The sequence below is a fragment of the Thermobia domestica genome, chromosome 11 (assembly GCF_964235325.1).
Source record: "Thermobia domestica chromosome 11, izTheDome1.hap1.1, whole genome shotgun sequence".
NCBI lineage: Eukaryota > Metazoa > Arthropoda > Insecta > Zygentoma > Lepismatidae > Thermobia > Thermobia domestica.
The window spans coordinates 32,306,943-32,327,908 of NC_137464.1; the positions used below are offsets into that span (position 1 = coordinate 32,306,943).

General features: G+C 34.2%; 1 protein-coding gene across 2 annotated transcripts in view; it reads left to right on the forward strand.

The window, feature by feature from the left end:
• Ser (protein serrate) overlaps positions 1-20,966 on the forward strand; it is a 370,686-nt gene that overhangs the window by 286,414 nt on the left and 63,306 nt on the right. For both annotated transcript variants that reach the window (XM_081730299.1, XM_081730300.1), the window contains exon 6: positions 13,780-13,913. In XM_081730299.1, the coding sequence (XP_081586425.1) occupies positions 13,780-13,913 (134 nt within the window). The remainder of the gene's footprint in view (positions 1-13,779; positions 13,914-20,966) is intronic.

A 20,966-nucleotide genomic window follows, 5' to 3' on the forward strand; every position in this document is an offset into this window, starting at 1 on the left:
GTATTATAAATAGAGATTATGTATAAGCGATGACAACTGGTATGGAAGAAACTGATAAGGTTTTTACTATGTTTCGGCTTCTCCGATTACAATGGGACTAAAGAGAACAGCATTTTAAGATTAAATTTCCTTTTTAATACTAATCGTGTCTGGGCTCGTCAACAAATTAAGTTTTTTATATATATTATTATTTATTTGGTATATAGTCTACGTGAATAGATGGCGCCACGTATTATTAATCAATGAAACTGGGAAATTCTGATATTTTTCTTGTTGAGTTTGAATTTCTGTGTTTTGTGCCCTTATGCAACATCAGTGGCGGATCTAGAAGGTAAAAACTGGGTGGGGGGTGGCCAGAATCCAAACTATGTCCAAACTATGATGGATATATTATGAGTTCACTATAAACTTTCAAAACTATATAAATAATAGCTTCAATTCTTTTTGTTATTCAAAAAAACTGGGGGGCCTAGGTCCCCCGGACCCGGATTAGATCCGCCACTGAGCAACACAGAGGTTATGAAGGACAGAATCTATTAGTAACTTAGGTTCCCAACCATGACAGTGAGTCCACAGATATCATGCAAAATCAGCCCTCACAGAAAGGGTGTTCCCTCCGTATATTACATCGCCTTTAAGAGAACGATTACTGGCCCACACCAGCGGTACCAGGATCTTTCCTTATTCAAGACGTATAGCTAAATATACTTATTTCTTGTTAGTAGAGGGTTTCTTAATAGATTTCTCAGTCATGGCTCGTGTAAAGATGTAGTTTCCACAACGATTAATACAACATAAGCAACATTAGATGCATTAGTCATATATAAACAGTAGTATATGTGTGACAGAAGTTTGAAATACAAAATAAATAAAACAAAAAAAGTCACTTTTATGAAAATGTTCACCTCTGAATAATGCTCAATTGATACAACGGTTTACTTTTGATTAATTCTTAATTGATACAATCATTCTCCTTTCATTAATTCTCAATTGATCTAACTATTCATTTTTAATTAATTCTCAGTTGATGATACTGCTCACCTTTTGATTTATTCCCAACTGATAAAAATGTTCATTTTTAATTAATTCTCAATTGCACTATGCAGTTCCATCCCGTCTCATTGAAAATATATGCTCAACTGTTGCACATGGTCTTGCATGTAAATTTTATTCTATTTTCTCATATTTACCTATGATTGTCTTAATTATATATATATATATATATATATATATATATATATATATATATATATATATATATATATATATATATATATATATATATATATATATATATATATATATATATATATATATATATATATATATGAATTATTTCTTCTAGTCAAACGGCCTCACGTAGCGTAGTTGGTAACATTCTCGTCTTTGGTGCGAGTCGTCCGGGTTTGATTAATGGTGGGGAGACTCGATCGAAAAAGCGTTTCCAGATCGGCCATCTTGAGTGATAGAGTGAGGTATTTCTGGGTTTTCCTCATTCACACAAGGCAAATGCTGGGATAGTGCCTTAACACAGTTTTCAGGCCGCTTCCTACCTTCTCTTTTTTTCGGATAATGTGATCGCTGAGGAACGTCGTGACGGGCTAACATGGCCATTGATGTCGAAAGCCCAGAATACTAATTCCTAATTTTAATCCTAGAACATCCAACAAATAGCAAGATACACAGTATTTACAAAAGATAAATTACTACCAAAGAGAAAGCGAAACCGTCTGCGGAAAATATAAGGAAAAAAATAAAAGCATATTAAATTCACTAGTTGATGTAATTATTCTGTTTTGAAACTATTTGAAGAACATTATTATTATTATTATTATTATTATTATTATTATTATTATTATTATTATTATTATTATTATTATTATTATTATTATTATTATTATTATTATTTAAGATTATCTCGTAACAAATGCTTGTAGTTCTATTAAGAGTAAATTGTATAGCTTTATGCTGAGAAATACACTGTTTTGGTATATAACGCATTATTTCTTGATAGGTGAATTTTAGGTTAAATTATCTCAGTATCTTAATTATTTCTCCTCATATACCGTTGAAACGTATACAATAGAATTAAAAGTAAGCTAATATTTTTCACTCAGCGTCAAGTGTTGGATTCTCGACTTGAGAATATACTTTTCGCAGGAGATGAAAAAATATATATATTCAGTCCAAATATTTGATAAAGTTTACCATGTATTATTTAGGACAATAACTTCACGCTGAAACATTTCCTAATGAAGATGGAGTCTATTATGATAGCAAACTTGGTTTCGGAACAGTGCCGTGCTGTGGGGAAAAGAACGGGGCGACGGCCTTGGGCGGGCCGAAATAAGGGGCGAAAAATGCGTGAGGAAAAGAAAAGAAAAGAATTAAAGAAAAAAGAGAGGAAAATTACTTGGAATGTTTCTAGTATGTACTTAAATCCTCTTCCTCTTCCTGCTTTAGAAGCTGGTCCTATAATGTTACTCATGTTAGGAAAATGCATGTACACATATATAAAATGGAAGGAAAAAAAGTAATAAAAAGTACTCAAAATCAAGGAAAAGCAGGGTTTATTTTTGAAAATTTTCTTACTCTTCACCCCAACCATGGTGGCGCTTTGCGGTTGGTCTGTCGACCTCACTCATATGTACTGGGGCGCCGTCGTATACTCTAGCCCCGGGCGCTGATTTTCCACTGGCACTATTTGGAAAACGTAAAATAATTCCCAACAAACACGCCAAACAAAATTTCAAACTACGTGCAAATTAAGTGACGAACAAATTGTAAGGTTATTCTCGATTACCTGGCAAATAGGATTTCCCCAGAAATGAGACGAGACAGAGCTCTCCCGATAAAAAAAACATAGAATTTTTGAGACGAGACATCAATTTCGAAAACCTTATCTCGTCTTGTAAGCAACTCTAATGCCTAGGCCATATTCACTCTAATGTGAACCTCCGACGAAACTACAAACCGATGGAAATATGTCACATAAATCCTTGGCACATATAGAAGAATACATGTTTCTGCACCTCACTTTTGTATCTTCTGTAATTTGTGTGTGCGGGGGGAAGAGGGAGGGAGGGAGGAGATCTTTAAAATCTCCTCAGTAAAGTAATAGAATGTAAATAGCTTGAATCGATCTTTGGTTATGGACTAGAAAAAAAAAACTGATTCCAGCAAAGACAGTAGCATTGCTCGTCTGTCTGAAAGCTACCTTTCTAATTGAGCATTGCAGTCACTGACATTCAGTCAAGGGACGCGCGCACATACATTTCACTGTCTTACGTATTTCCCTGAATGCTCTCTGCTTTGTATGCCATGACCACCATATGAAGAAGCTCTTGTATGCTTCTGGCGTTCAATATGTCCATTGTGTCGATTGTATTTTGTTTTTCGGCGGTCGCTGCTCCTCTCTTCACTTTTTTCCCACGGTTGTAAGCTTTGCAATGTGCATGACACTGTCTTCTGTCTTACGTGCGAAAATTTTGAATGTCATCCACAAACAATTCTTTCAGTATCTTTTCTTCCTCCCTTCTTTTGGTTAGATTTCCTGAAGAAGACAAGTGAATTGATTCCTGCTGCAGTAACATTCTTTTTTATTTTTATTTTTCTTTAAATTTTAGTTGAAAATGAAATGAAATCTTTAAATTTTACATCCGACGATTATGCCGGCTAGGCTAAAGGGAACGGTGATGATGAGAAATGAATGAAATGAAGAAAGTGGGAGGAAACGCGAGAATTCCGAGAAAACTCACGCATACAGTGTTTGTCCACCGCAAAGCTCACTTGGCGCGAACTGGGATCGAACCGAGGACCCCATGCGCCAGAGGTGATCGCTCTACCACTGAGCCACAGCGACCCCCAACACACAACATACAGAGATCACCTAAACTTTCTGTTTCCTTCACAGAAAAAAAAAATTACAGTTCCTCTCTGAAGATTCTGTGACTAATTTTGACTTCATATCAATGCAAGTAGGCCCTACTCAATGGCGTATCCAAGAGAGTGTTAGGATATATTGTATATAGAGATAGATATATACTTTTGATAGATATAAAAAGGATGTTTTTTTAACAGATTCAGCAAACACAAGCAATACTCCGTTATAAGATCCATTACCTGGATGTATGGCATAATAGAACCTTAAGGTTTATCGCCGCATTAGCAATGGATCTTATAATGTGCCAAAACACTCTAACCAGGATTATTTCTAATTTTTCTAAGATCCAATTTTATGTTATCCTTCATTTTCATTTCCTGGGCCTACCGAAATGCTAAAGAATCGCATTCCTATATACTAGATAATAAACACAGCGGCAGTTGAGTCTCTTGAGAGAAGTGGTTTCAGAAAAAGTTTAAATTTTATCACTACTAATTAAGGGAGGAAATTTTTAGATTATCTCAAAAAGGCGTATACAAGAATTAGTACAAAATTTAGATTTTTACCAATGCGACTTCCTTCAAGAGCCGCCACTGCAGAGGAGAATACCAAAAAGTATGCAGTGTTGCTGTTACTAGCTAGTTTATTGAATGTGAGAGATAAATAAATACTGAATGACTAGATCCAATGATATAATTTTTCAAACGCCAAGAGGCAGAAATATCCATGCCTTAATCAAATAAGACCAGAGTATCGCGAGGCATAGTTTAAAATCCTATGACTTACTACAAGTTATCAGCGAAACTCAGCAAAATATGGTATAGTCCTATCATCCTACTTTTCTATATCCGTGTAAATGTTTACCAAGGTCTCTTGACAACACCTATTGTACAGTCTTAAATATTGTACAGAAATGCAGCTTATAATGCAATACAGTTATTCCACGCAGACAGGATGGTAAGGGGAAAAAATTTACAATAGCCTACAAAATTAAATAATTTTCGTATTATGTGAATCTTCCGTAATTGTATACAAAACATTAAAAGAAAAATACTTCATTGAAAGATAAAATTTCATTGCCTATGGTTAGTTGTGGTTTCCATGTTTCTAATCTGAAGAACAAGAAGAAACGGAAGAGACAGAGAGAAAGAATAGAAAAGAAACAATTTAAAGATAATAACACAGTATGCCGTAGAAAAATATCTTTTATTTGTTCTGCCCACAGTGACCTGTTTACGTCTTTTTTTTTCTGGCTGTTTCTTTTTCCTTCTGCCGCTTGTAATTCTCTAAAAGAAAATTTGTAAGAAGCTCAGGCAGGAAATCACTGTGATCAGGTCTTTGAAGAATTAATAAGCTGTGTGTCTGTAATAAAGTGTCATTTTCTTTGGCTGGGTGTGTTTGGTTGGCGAGGCCTGAACTTGTTGGCAAAGCCACAAGGAGGTCCATCCATTCAAGTACTAAGGGAAGAAAAGAAGGAATGAAAAACACAACAAAATAGTGTTGCAAAAGGAAGATTTGATTTGATTCTCTTTCGGTTCTTCATCAGACCATGGAAAGATTTTTTTTTTCTTTTACGTTAGTGGGCCTTCCCTTCCGTTGGCGTTTCCGTCTTATTTCTGATTTTTATGTCAAAAGATACACATTTCGTCGTCGGCCTTCACATTAGATTGACGTCCTTGAATGTTATATTGTTGAATCGCATGAAATAAACCGAATAACTTGAAGAAAAAATATAACTGTTTTGATGATATTGAAACATACCGTAATTGCAATCAATGGCAGGTCTTGAGGGAAATCACATCGTATTAAAGTTACAATTTTAGAAATTTATTGAACTTTCTAACTTTTGTATACACCATTTTGAACTTGTGCAAAGCTGTCTCCCCTTAGTTTTCAGCAATAATATTGCAACTTTTGCCAATATGACTTCTCTCAAGTATCTCCGTTAATCACACTAAACAAATTATAATATCATTTTTATTTTACTTTATTTTTTAAAGTTGATGCATGGCAAATGTGAAGTAGCTAAATTACTTTATTTTTATCAGAATATATTATTATTATTATTATCCACTTCAGCGTTTTATTTGCGGATTTTCTGGAGAGCTGGAGGAATCTGGAAATATTCACAAATTTATGAATTTACTACGAGGAGAGGGGGCTGGAAATTTCGCAAAGGATATCACGATGGTAGAAAGAAGACGAACCAGAAGGAAAGAAAGTTTATTGTATTACAACGGAATGTGTTCATTTTTATTGTACAGTGAGTGAACTTCAAACAGGAAACATCGAGGGGAGGGAATAATTTATTGCGAAATGGAAATAAGCGAAAACGTAAGGTTGGTTGAGTGAGAACCAACTGATTTTAGGCATTTTAGGATTTAGACAGGTGGATTTAGGCATCTTGCTGCTTAAACAATTCATATTTTAAGGCTCTCCTCTCCTAGACAAAATAACATGTTATTTCTCTATTCTGACTGTTAAGAAAAGTTCTGAATGGAAATAAATACAGTAGTTTTTTTTATGACACTAATAGCGTTCAAATAACTTGCAATATATAACTATAGGAGGATTTAAAAAGTATTGGCGGGTGAAGCTACACTTCATATGATTATTTTTGGAAAGATATACAGGGTGTTTCAAAACGACACCGACAACGTTTGGGAGGTGATTCCTGACACCAAAATAAGACGAAAAGTATAGACCAACCTGGGTGCACAAATGCTTCCTTCCGGACTTATAGGCTGCCAAAAACATGATAAAATGAACTTTAAAGGTCTATAGTTCCAAACCTATGGGACCTGCCGTAATCGGGTCAAGACTTTACTTAGGAACTAATTTGTGCTTTATCCAAACATGCATGTTTCAGAATTCTAAAGTACTCACGCAACAATTTTTGTAGAGCATATAATTGAAAGTACTCACCAACTACCTCTATAAAAATTGTTGCGGAAGTACCACAGGATTCTGGAACATAGATATTTAGATAGGACACATACTAGTTCCTAAGTGAAGTCTTGACCTGACTACAGTAGGTCCCCTAGCATTGGAACTATGGATCTTTAAAATTCATTTTTTCGTGTTTTCGGCAGCCTGTAACTCCAAAAGGAAGCACTTGTGCACCCAGGTTGGTCTATACTTTTCGTCTTATTTTGATGTCAAGAATCATCTCCCAAACGTTGTCGGTGTTGTTTTGAAACACCCTGTATATGTACTATCGACATGATAGTGTCTGTTCGATCAATCGACAGGTGATAAATATAGCACAGCAATATTCCAATTCAACGATACGCTAGTCCTAGTTCCCACCTCGTTTGAAGAGTTTGACTCACCCGCCAATATTTCTGAACCCTACAAAAAAAGTAAATATTACGGTATCAAAATGAAATTAAAAAAAAAAAAGAACTTAGAAAAACTATTTTTATGGAAATAACAACTCGAAAAAAGACACTAGAACGTTGAAAGAGGGTGTCAGATCCGCAACAACAATATTGGGGAGAGAAGGCTGAAGGTACATGAGCTACCACGTCAATCCAGATCCCGAAACTGCTCGTACCATCTTTCATAGATAGGAATGAATTTATGGTGGAGTATGATCTACGCCTATTAATCAGTTCTTCCTTCGAAGAAGAAAGAAGAAGACAACAGTTCTGTAAATCATGCTTTGAAGCTTTTTTTAAAAAAAAATAAAAAAGATGTAGAATGCTCTAAACTGTAGTTCATTGGAAATCAGTGTGTGTACTCTGTATAATTGGAATAACGAGGTAAATAAATACCCTAATCATATCCTAAGTTCCGTTAGATATGAATTGATATTCAATTTGCGTATATGTTCTCGGCGTTATGAGTAGTATCTACAGTTCGTCGTTGTTCGTTACTGAGGGCAAATGATGTCATTATTAATTTCCTCTGTACACTTCAAACTGACCGTCATTTGCATATTTGATTATAGTGTATAATTAGATATAAATAACACTTCATTACGGATGCATGTAAGATGGTATAATCAAGTTGTCAATATGTGTGTACAAGACCAATTGCGTATTTAATATGATGTAAGTTTCAGAGAACGTAGCTTGAAATCAAATTGAATGTTCCATTGTTGAAAATTTGCAAATAGGATTGTGGATCATAGCTACTGATACGTGGGTTAGAGATGACCATTTTGCTTCGGGCTCTCTATGGCTTGGGCCCACAGCCTTTAATGGGCTCGGGCTCATCAACCTTGTTGGGCATGCTCTCACTCTCGCTCACTAACCTCGTTGAGCATGCTCTCTCTCAGGCTCACTAACCTCGTGCAGCATGCTCTCACTTCGGCTCACCTCGTTGAGCATGCTCACTGACCTCAATGGGGTTCGGACTCACTAACCTCGTTAGGCATGCTCTCTCTTAGGCTCATTAACCTCAATGGGGCTCGGGCTCACTAACCTTATTGAGCGTGCTCTCACTCGGGCTCACTAACCTCGTTGAGCGTGCTCTCACTCGGGCTCATTAACCTCAATGGGGCTCGGAATCACTAGCCTCGTTGAGCATGCTGTCACTCGGGCTCACTAACCTCGTTGAGCATGCTCTAACTATTGCTCACTAACCTCGTTGAGCATGCTATAACTATTGCTCACTAACCTCGTTGAGTATGCTCTCCCTCAGGCTCACTAGCCTCGTTGAGTATGCTCTCACTCGGACTCACTAACCTCAATGGGACTAGGGCTTACTAATTTCATTCGGGTTCGCATTCGTTTTGATTGATTGACTATCTTCAATTGGGCTCGGACATATTTTCAATTATTGAACCCGAGCCCGGTTAAGCGCGAGTCCCAAACCTACAAATTCTATAGGCTAACGAGTTTGGAATCAGTTTTGGGAAGGGGAATTTAACAAGTCTCCCTTTCTTTACAGTGCTGCTGCAGTGTATAGAGAAAAAAGTACTGCTGCAGTGTAGAAGATAAGTACACTTCAATTCTTGTGTTCAAGGCAAAAATTATTAAATTGAAAGAAACAAACAAAAACCTAATGAAATCTTATTTTCACTGTGTTTGTCTTTTACCGAGGCGGCAATTTGTGTTTTATTTTTGGCGGCTTAGCTAACGTGAGAAGACATAATCTTTATCCTCTTAAGTTAGCTTTCATCTTTTTTTTTCTATTACAATACATCTTTTTTCACATTATTAACACTCTGAGAATCAAGAGGAAAAAAATAAAACTGTGGCTTAAATGATGACAAGTGTATGTAGTGAAGAACAAGTCCGAAATTACTATGTGATTTCCTGTGAACATAAAATTTAATTGATAGCGGAAGGCAATTTCTTATTTCAATAGCCTCGACGCGTCGTTTTGAAATAAGAAAGCGCAAAATGAGGAGCTAAATGAAACTTTGATTATATATACTCTACGTGGTTTATAATCAAGTGTCATGAGAATTAATGTTAAAGACGAAATAGGAAAGAATTGAAGCATTATTATACACAGTAACATTGATTAACTATCCAAGTCCTAGTGATTTAAAACGGAGGTCTTCAGTTTCTTCATTTTGTTTGTTTTTCAAATAACAAAAATCGACCTTGAGACTTATTAGGGATACAAGATTAAAACAATTTATCTTATGATAAAATTAGCCTGTACTTCATTCGAATTATCTTTGCATGCAATTAACGGGCCTTCGTTGTGGAATACCTTAAGGTTGCCAACTGTAAAAAATTGGTTCATTCCGTTGTTTTATTTAACAAAATTTCACCATGTAGCAGTGGCGTACGCAGAATTTTATCAACGGGGGTTCAAGCACTTAATCTCATATTCTTTCAGCACAAACACAACTTTTGTGAGTTCCGCACAAGCGTAACATCATCATCATTATCATAGGTATTTTGCCATTTTGCCAGGTCACTTGGTGCAGCTAAGAAGCTTCCATGCTCCACGGTCTTCCGCTAACCTTTTCGTATTCACGTACGATTTCTGTTTTGATATCATCCATGAATTGTAGTCTCCTTCGCCTCCTCCCTCTCTTTCCCGCCACTGTATTCTCTAGCACGTCCCTCATGATACAGTTCCTTTTTACTCAATGTTCCAACCAGTTTCTCTTCCTCTTCTTAATAATATCTAAAATTGTTCGTTTCTCCCTGTCATTTCTAACGCCTTCACATTCGTTTTCTGCTCGACACAGCTAATTCGCTCCATTTTTCTCCACACCCACATTTCGAAAGTTTCCAGTCATTTTCTGTGTAATGTCCATGTCTCCGACCATAGGAGTGGATCCAAGGGGGGGAAAGCGATCGGGACGATCGTCCCCCCCAGAAGAGGAAACTCTTTTTTATATATAAATAAAACCCGTCCTAGAATTTGGAGCTCTTAAAAGTAGCTCTAAGTAGCAGTATCACAACCCCCCCTCCCCTTTCGAGAAGTCCGTCTTGGATCCGACCCATACAGCACAATACTTCACACGAAGCATTTTATGAGTCTTTTTCTCAACTTCCAGGTCCCACAAAATAGTCTTTTGTTCCTCCTAAAAGCTTCTTTCACCGTTCCTATCCTTGCTTTTATTTCATATTCACATTTCATAACATCACTAATAATACTACCCAAGTATCGAAAACTAGTCATCTGTTTTATTTTCTCCCCTCCTACTTGTACATTTGACACCGATCCCTTCGTTCTATCTTGCTCAAGGAAGGATTTAAACTTCGAAACTCCCTTGTGTACGCTACTTCCATGTAATAAGTCTATAATAGAAACTGTAGCTCTTACTGAGGATTGAACCCAATACGCTACCACACATTATTGAAAATAATTAAATGAATGAGTGCCCTTAGGCTGCAAGATGCAGATGATTAATGAAAATGAATGATTTATGAATAAGTGATCGAAATGAGAATTTGCGAGGAGACTGGAGAACCTCCCACCTTCATAAAACTACGGACATTATGTTCGTCACAAAGTCACATGACCTGGAACTAAACCAGGGACTCCTCGCACCAAAGGTAACGTTCTACCACTCAGCCATCCACACATATAACCATTTTATATTATGTTTACGAAATGATCAAGGTAAAACTAGGTAACAATAAAATTCAATCATAGTTGAATAACTTAAATATGAGATTCACTTTGGTGATGTCCCTAATAGCACAAAAGGTAGGCCCGAAAGTGTGAAACATTGCCCACCGATTGTTAACGCTGGTCTTACGTATAAAACGGCCGTATTGTCGTCGCCATTACCAACATAATCTTACGAAAGCGTAGTATAGTTGCGATTGAGAGGACAAGGACGTAACTATCGAATAAATGACGGCGAATTGTTGGTTGGCCAACATACACTTTAAACTACGATGGGCCAGCATGTGCTGACCATTAGCCTACCAAATTATGCTGCTGGATGTATTATTACTCAATGAGAAAAACTTTGTTTGAAATATTGGCTATTTTAGATTTTTGTAAGAGCTAAAAAATTACGAATTAACATTTAATATTAGCTTTTATTTTCTACAATATTTTGAAAATTTGAAGAAAAAATTAGAGGTATCATTCCGTAACGGTCTGCGTCATCGCAATACAAAATTTACGCTTTACTTCAGGATAGGCGACATTGCAGTTGCAGTATAATTACTTATTTGCGTTGCGCTGCGATCTACAAATTTTGCGAAAATCGGTACGGAATGAGGCCCCAGAAATACGCAACAAATTATTCAGGAAACTGTCAGTTTTGTTGGGAAAAAGTCTTGACTACTGTAAAATCTGCCGAGTCTCTAGCTGACAAACTCTTCTAGGTTTATAGTTTGTTCAGAACATATACATACTACTAATGTTAAATGCTATTTTACTTGACTATATTATGTCATGCAGAATGAAAAGAGGGGGGAATTAGAGTTTAAAAACAGGAATAATCCTGTTTTAAAAGAAGGACATCTGAGCACCTGATTCTAATTCAATCCTTAGAGAGAGGAAATCTTTTGATTCTGTCCTTGCAGTAAATTAAGTTGTTCCCCGATCTTGTGAATGGACCGTAGTAAAAGCAAGGCAGAGTCCCCTTTAGGGCGTATTAAAATTGGACAGCGTAAGCAAGCAATTTGGATGAATGGGAATTGGGAAGAGGAAGAGCGTGCAGCCGGCTCATTGCCCTAAGGACGTCGTGGATAGAGCCACACTTAAACTGCGTCTTCCTCCCTGAATAATGAATGGAAGGAACAGAGGGTTCCAAGAAGAAAGACTTGGCAATCCATAATAGATCAGAGGAGAATTAGATGAATGAACTCATTCAGTTTAGTAATGGATACAAGTGTCACTTCAGGCAAGGTCCTTTTCCTCCATGGGAAGAAAGACTTGCCGGTTATGAAATTACCACTGCTTACTGCTTCTCAGTTTAGGCATTTCATTAGAACAGTTGTGACTGTTACGTAATGCGTATAATTCTAAAGGTAAAGAAAACATTTTTCCGGCTCTTGTGACTATTTTTTTTTTTTAAATTCAACTATGTAACTGTGAGGGTATAATAGATGTAGAGATATACAATAGAGAAACTTCCTATAACAGTGTTGAATAATACCTACACCATATTTGTTTCTTAGCGCATTGATTTATATAGGGATTTATTATTATTATTATTATTATTATTATTATTATTATTATTATTATTATTATTATTATTATTATTATTATTATTATTATTATTATTATTTCTTTGGAATGAATTGTGATTTAAATGGTTTGATTTTACTGATTTCAAATCTATTTACAGGGTGTTTCAAAACAACACCGACAACATTTGGGAGGCGATTCCTGACACCAAGATAACAAAAAGTATAGACCAATTTGAATGCAGAAATCCGTCATTTCGGAGTTATAGGCTGCCGAAAACATCAAAAAATTAACTTTAAAGGTCCATAGCTCCAATACTATGGGATCTACCGTAGTCGGGTCAAGACTTTACTTAGAAACTAGCATATTCCCTATCCAAATATCCATGTTTCACAATCCTGTGGTATTTCTTCAAAACTTTTTATAGAGGTAATTGGTGAATACTTCAAATTATATGCCTCTAGCCAAACTGACTCTATAAAAATTGTTGCGTGAGTATCTTAAGATTCTGAAACATGTAGTTTTGAATAGCGCATATATTAGTTCCTAAGTAAAGTCTTGACCCGACTACGATAGGCACATAGTATTGGAGCTATGGATTTAAAGTTCACTTTTTCATGTTTTCGGCAACCTATAACTCCGAAAGGAAGCATTTGTGCAGCCAGGTTCGTCTATACTTTTCGTCTTATCTTGGTGTCAGGAATCACCTCCCAAACGTTATCGGTGTTGTTTTGAAACACCCTGTATAAATGTCCCTTATTTCGTGAAAAATAAATTTTGTTTCAAACATAAACTTCAATATATATTATCAAATTTAATTTAACTGATATTCAATTTATATGTAACGTGAATTAATTCTGCAAAAGCGAAGGACATTTAACTAAATTTGAAAGAAAAAAAATAACAAAATCACGTCATTGAAATTCTAATTTATTTCGAATGAAACACGTAATTATCCATAAAATCACTGGACCAAGAAGTATTTGGATACATTTGGAAGGATATTTAATAAAAAGTTTACAATTAACTGCTTGTGTTTCAATATGAAGTTTAATACTCGGAAGGTGGTGCTACATACTGTATCCAAGAGATCCCTATATGCTAGAGGTAATTATCACAATAAACATATAACATAATTATCATAGCATATTTCATCATGCTAAAAGGATTTTTTTCTATAAGTAAAATATCTGACAATTTTAGTTTTATGATAGGAAATTTAGATTTTGTTTCCTTACATTTTATTAGCTTTTGGCTGCAGAAATGAATGAAAGAGTTAATTTTTGTTAATTTTAATTTCGAGTTAAAACTGTATTATCTTGTCTTTTCAGATGTCGTCCTGGGTGGCGTGGTGAATTCTGTGATTTGTGCACGCCCTACCCTGGATGTAAACATGGCTATTGCAATGGCTCGCCTTGGCAGTGCATCTGTGACACGAACTGGGGAGGAATTCTCTGTGACCAAGGTAAGAGAGTCGTCTGAAATCCAAGTTATGCGAATTGTTTGTCTTTTGTTTGTCAAGATTTATACTTCTTTCTTTCTGAATGACAATTCTTGAACAGATAAAGAAAACAGTTCTTGATATATCTATTGACTATGTTAAAAAGGAGTTACCGTGGCTCCGTATTTTTCAACTTTGTTTGGGTTCAAGATGTTGATTTTCATGAGCTGTGTCAAAGGGCACCACTTTTGATTTATGGAACCTACTGTTTCAAAGTCAAATTGGGGGTCAACAAGTAAAAAGTGGGACCATTTGGGCAACCGACTGAGACGAAATGGGTGTCACTCGATTTGTATTTACACGTACATGAATAATTCATATGTAATTTTCCCGAAAATTCTATTTTGATCCCGCAAATCTGAAATTTTAGATCTTGGATTTTCGTTAATTTTCCGGATCAAAATTGAATTTTCGAGGCAATGACATATCAATTATTCATAGTGTAGATACGAATAGAATAACACTCATTTTGTCGCAGCCGGTCACGTCCACATTGCTCAAAATACCGAATTTTCGTTAATTTTAATTGTTAAAATAGAATTTTCGCAAAAAATGGCATATCAATTATTCATGTAGAAATACGCTTGAATACGAATCGAATGACACCCATTTCGTCTCAGTCGGTCACTGGTTCCCATTACTCAAAATTCCTGATTTTCAGTTTCCTGGATCAAAATAGAATCTTTTGGGAAAATTGTATATCAATTATTCATGTATGTGTGAATATGAATCGAATGACACTCATTTCGTCTAAGTCGGTCACTGGTCCGCAGTACCCAAATGCTACCACTTTTTGTTTGACCCCTAATTTGACCTTGAAACGGTCAGTTTCAGAAATCAAAACAGGTGCCATCGGACACAGCTCATCAAAAACTACATTTAAACCCAAAAATGTTGAAAAATATGGGGCTATGGGAACTCTCTTTTAACCTATTGGCAACACCACAGATTAGGGGCTTCAATCCCTCCAGTTTTCGTTTAATTGAAGAGAGCCAGGGAAAGCTCTGTCAGAATAATCAACACTAAAGATAGAACTTTGTATCCCTTTATTACAAGGTAAACAATGTAAATTTACTCTACTGTAAAGCTTTAAAACGTCTTCGTAGTTTAAATATAAACAAATGTTGAATACAAAAGATAATAAAACGTAACAATTGTATGTTTAGAAGTTTTTCTTCATTTCGCAACTAACTTAACTTGACACAATGAGTTCTCTAGTAAGTTGAATTTGCTCTGGTACTCATGAAGCTAATAAGGACGTCTTTGTAATATATTGTTATATTTTCTGTTTTGATTCTCTTTCTTTCTATAATCCTTTGAGAACCATTGTTCTTTTTTTTTTTTAAAAAAAAAAGCGTCAAAATTCTAGAACGAAAAATAACAGTATCAAGAAGAAATGTCAAATTGCCTTTTCTTTTGTATTTGTAACTTCATCGTTTGAATTTGTTTCAAAACTTATTAAAGATTTATATTTATCTGCTCATGCACTGAGGTCGAAGTAGTAGTACTGAAGTTGAAAAAAAACTTTATGTATTATGTATGTCTTATATCCTCCTATGAGTGTTTTACAAGTGAAAATTATTCATAATCATGTCAGATAGAAGCACAGTTGTCAGAATTGATTCTTACGTTTCGGAAGACTTAGTACACTGCATATAATCTTAAAGTGAATCGCTGTTGAATGATTATCTCTTTACATATATATATAGTTTACAAGCTATTTAATTTATAGATAAAGTGGTTACATTTTTAACATAGTTGCCAAAAATTTTAGGGCTACATACTTTGCTAATTAATCTGACGTTTTAGAAGAATGGTATTCATTTTCAAATTGAGTATTATGTAGAAACATTTCAGTAAATTCAAAGTAGAAGAACGCATCCAAAAAGCATCGAGTTGGAGAGTAAATTTGTTGAATATATATATATATATATATATATTAGACTTGAAAATACCTTAAAATGTATAGAATGTTAACTATAGCAAACTTGAGAATTTTGGGGGAGTTCTGACGTTTCACATATATTTCCCCTGGACATACTTTAGGATTTAAACTATTTTTATTAGTCAAAGGCATCTAACAGTCTTTTATTTACAAATAACTTCTCACTGTCTAACAAATTGTTTTATATGTAAATAAAATTGTATTTGTAAGTTTATTTTCACTTCCTTTTGTGAATTTTAGGATTTAGGACATATTTGATAGCTACATTTAATCGAAATTTTCAACAATAATTTCCAGTGATTAGTTCACAAATATTATGATTACTAAACTACATTCTATGAAATGACATTTTCATAAGAAATTAAATTTATGAATGTAGCTGTCATTTTTTTTTAAAAAAAAAGAAGTTTCGAACGGGAATTGTATGTGAAAATATGTGTGATAGATAAGAAACTTATACTTAGTATTATTATAAATTTGCATAAGTGTCCGTTCTTCGCAAACAAATAAATATTTAGCTTTATATAAAAGAAAGTATTAAGAGATCTCATCACGGCGAAATTAAAATACCGCTAATTTTACAGTAATTATATGATATCTTCAAATAGATAAAAGATGATCGAAAATGGAACAAGAGCTTGCTAGACAATATTATTTTACATGAGACATCGTTATCATCGACTCACTTATTTTGTTTCGATTTCCAACTATTTAGAAAATAGGCATTTATTTTCACGTTTATAAATGGCTGCAAACGGAAAGCTACTAGGTAACTCGTGATAACGATACCTCATGCAAAATGATATTGTCTAACAACGCTTTTGTTCCACATTTCGATTATCTTTTATCTATTTGAAAATATCACATAATTACTGTAAAATTAGCGGTATTTTAATTTCGCAGTGATTAGGTCTCTTAAACTATTTTCGTTATCGTAAATTGCAAATAACTTTTCAGTTTCAATTAAAATACTGTTATTAACTTTCACTACAAAAGAAAAAAAACTTTTACATTATATGCAGTTGGTCTCTAACCCTCTTCGAACGATATATTTTTTTTAAAAGTTTGAAACATCTTCCTCGCCTTTTAAAAATTAGGACAGTCTTATCTTTACGCCGTGTGTTATTTTAAATTCATGTATCATAATTATAATTTAACATCAATTCGTGCGTTTTTTTTTTTATTATTATTATCAGCCCGCCCTAGTTAAAATAAAATTCGTGGTATTCGGATATAATTTGAATTTTTTAAAAATGAATTTTCAATTAACACTTTTGGAATACTTACGTACAGAAATCGTCAATGAGATGATTGTGGATACGATTCAGTGCATTTCATTGGAAAACTCACTTTTTTTTAAAGCTATTGTTAAAGTAGAATTGAGGTTAATTAAAAAGTTCTTCTAAAGAAACTATCAATACAAATGGTTAATAGCATTAGATCCCAGTAGAATTGCATTAAAAGAAACTTAGCCCTTGCGCACTTGATATAATTTAAGTAGTGTCCTCAACCTTAAGTACCAGTGAGCCCTTTTTGTGCATTTTTCCCCAATATTTTTTTGAACCCCAGTGTGTCCTATATATATTTTTTGCGAGATCTCTTTTGATACAAGCTGTACAAGTAAGAAGAAAAAAATAGCAACAGCTGGCGAGAAAAAAGCCTGCCAGTTGCGGTCGGAAATTGCAGCCAGGACAGTTGAAACATCGCATGTCTCCAGAGTCTGTGCAACATCCCATAGGAGCCGAAATGGGATATACATATTCGCAAACCGAGATCACACATATGACGTCTTCTACACAATGCGAAAAAAAAAAAAAAAGACTGTGACATAGTATATTTGCTGGTGTAGTTATGTCTTTTGTTTCTGGTGGATCTGTTGAACTATTCCAACCGGTCTTAATACAACCAGCCAACACGTTCTTGAGGTTCCAACAATAGTGATGTCTTTCTATTGTTATATTACCCTTTGTTGCTTGTTCTTCTCGTATGACGACAGGGGGAGAAACCAATAGCAAAGGCTCTTCACGGATCTATGTAATATATGTTTTTTTTTTTTTTTTTTTTTTTTGGATAGAACAATGACAGTTTGGGAGAGAATTTAATACTTTGTTTATTTATTGCTTGCAGGCATATATAATAACATTACACATATAGTTCCTCTAGTTCAATCTTGCTCTTTTGTGTGGATTATGAACTAGAAAAAAAAGTACGAGTCAATGATACAACAGTTGGAGAGGCCTGTCAGTGCTTTATTTCATAAGATAAATATTATTTAACATAAAAGATATATCCCCACCAAATATGGATGATCTTATTGAAAGGAAATTCCACATATTCCACTTAGCTTCTTCTTCTTCTTCTTCTTCTTATTATTATTATTATTATTATTATTATTATTATTATTATTATTATTATTATTATTATTATTATTATTATTATTATTATTATTATTATTATTATTATTATTATTATTATTATTATTATTATTACTACTATTATTATTATTATTATTATGAAACTTTACAGTAAACGATTACGAAATTATGTTCCTATTGAGGAAATGTCAAACCGATCACAGTGTCTAAAATAATTACAGAAATGTTGGCTTTTCCTTGTAAGGTGAGCTGTATTTTTATTTTTATTTATATGCTCAGTACTGTTAGGTCTGGAACAACTTAATGGGTATAAGAAGAATTTTCAATTGGATGTCTCTGTGTTATAACATCTACGTATATATTGCCCTAAGTACGTTATATTATAATTTCTGGAACTAATTAAAACGTAGTTTACTCACTAAATGTTCAGTAATAACACTCAAGATAAAGTGTATTTAAACTGATGTATTTTCCAAAGATTTTCGGCATTTATCTTTCTATTTTTCTCAAAATCACTTTTTCATAATTGAGAATACATCCAATATTAATGGTTTCTTTACGTATTATATCAGAACTGTCTAGAAAAAACATGTTTATACATGTCTGGCCACAAAACTTAACAAGTTTAAATGTTCAGGTTTGGTCATAAAGAAAAATATCATATGATACGGACTATTGTCCATATCAACGTATACATAATTATACATGTTATTGTTATAGTGTGAAGATCAAGATTGAAACTTATTGTATATTGAGCAAGTATAGGAACTAACGTTTAAATTATATGTTACTGGTTTAGTACTATTGCTATATTATACTATCAATTGAGTGTGTAGTATTTGTAAAGTATTAAGAAAAAATGTATCTGAAGATGAAGACATAAACTCACAGTTTGTAAGGCGGAAAAATAAATAAATAAATACTTTTACGGAATGTTACAGATCAGTTTGAATTATATGAATATATTTTAGTGAACATAGGGGGAAATAAAGCAAATTAGACAGTAACAAGTTTCAGAAGCAGATAATGATAGGAATGATAGATACCTTTCGCCAACAAACGATGAAAAATGACAGGAAAATCAACTTTGGCCCCAATAATGCTTGCGTAAAGTAAGTTTTCGCGATTTCACTGACCATAAATTCCTCCAAGTAAGTAACCCCACCCTTTTTTTATACAGATATTAATTTAAACTAAACTGGTTTCTTCAACCAACTTCCTTTCACGCCATAAATGTATGTACTGTTAATTGTGAATTATTACATTTCTTCTTTAAATACATGTAACCATACGTTTGTTTGATTCGATGATATGTGTCCAGAAGTTTCTGTATAGAATAAGGTAGGCTCTATACTACTTTTTTTTTGGGCTTCCAGTATCTATCGGACACTTGACATATATTAAAAAAAAACCTAATAATGGCACTTGAAAGGCGTAAAGAAAATGCAAATGTTCTAAACGTAAAAATATGATTAATATTGTGTAAGAGAGTAATGAATAACTAACATAAATTACACATTCAATTTTAATTAAATAAAGACAATGTAAAATGTATTACTTTGAAACTTATAGTACTCTATCGCTGTCCTTATAATAATAAGGAAAAAAACTAACCCAGCTCCAAGAAATAATATTTAAAAAAATATTGAATTAACACGATGAACCCGTTCCCTTTTGACTGTGGGTTCACACTTCTGCGTCGAGTATAACGGTGGAAAGACGGGAGGGAAATGTGAGGTTTAGTGTTCACTGATTTTTCTCCCCTTCTGTTTAGCGAGATGAAAGAGGGTATCCGAAAAACATACACACACACCTGTTGGAAAAAACGCGACACCTGCCGAGCTAAGAAACGAGGGAATCGAGAGAAACCGGTCTCACAGTCAGACAAGGTAACGGATCCACAAACCTCGTTTTTTAAATTTTTCTTTTCTTTTTTTTTAAAAAAAAACAAAAGACAAGAATCCTCCATCCTTGAAGTTGTGTTTTGTAAGAAGAGTGAGCAAAAATACATGTCAAAAGTTGCTGAGGTTTTTGAAATGGTGGTAGGGAGTATTCTGTGGAAGGAGAAGCACTCTTGTAATGTTCCACTCCGTACCTTCCTGTCATAGTCATTATTCAAGGACACTCAGGGAATTTTCTTATGTAACACATCTGTAGCTGGACAAACAGTGTTGTTTTTAGAGAAAAGTAAGGCTCAAATGTGCTGGATGAGTGATAGATTTAAAAACATATATATATGGATACCCTCTGTATAACTGGATAAATCACAAGACAACAGGAATTCAGGAACTCAGTTACCAAATACATTTCGAGTTGGTTTTTAAAAAAAAAAGCATGTTATGCAACTTTCGAGGTAGATTCTCAGATTTAGTTTGTTTTTCCGAAGTCGCACAATGAGATATTGGATTTATAACTACAACTAAAATGAGGTTCGTTTTCCATGCAATTCCCTCTTCTTCTCCAGTTCGAGATATCCAAGGAATGAAGATGATATATAACATTCATTGATAACATTCTAACATAAGGAGATTTGAAGCATTATTTAAGTCTCGTGATATGGATCCAGATGTCACGGCTTGTTTCAGACATTTCTTTTTCATTTTCTGCTTTGATGTGATCCAGAAATTGACTAACGATCCTGTATTGCAGGTATATTTGGTCTGATCTATAGACTTGGAAAAATATTTTAAAATTGTT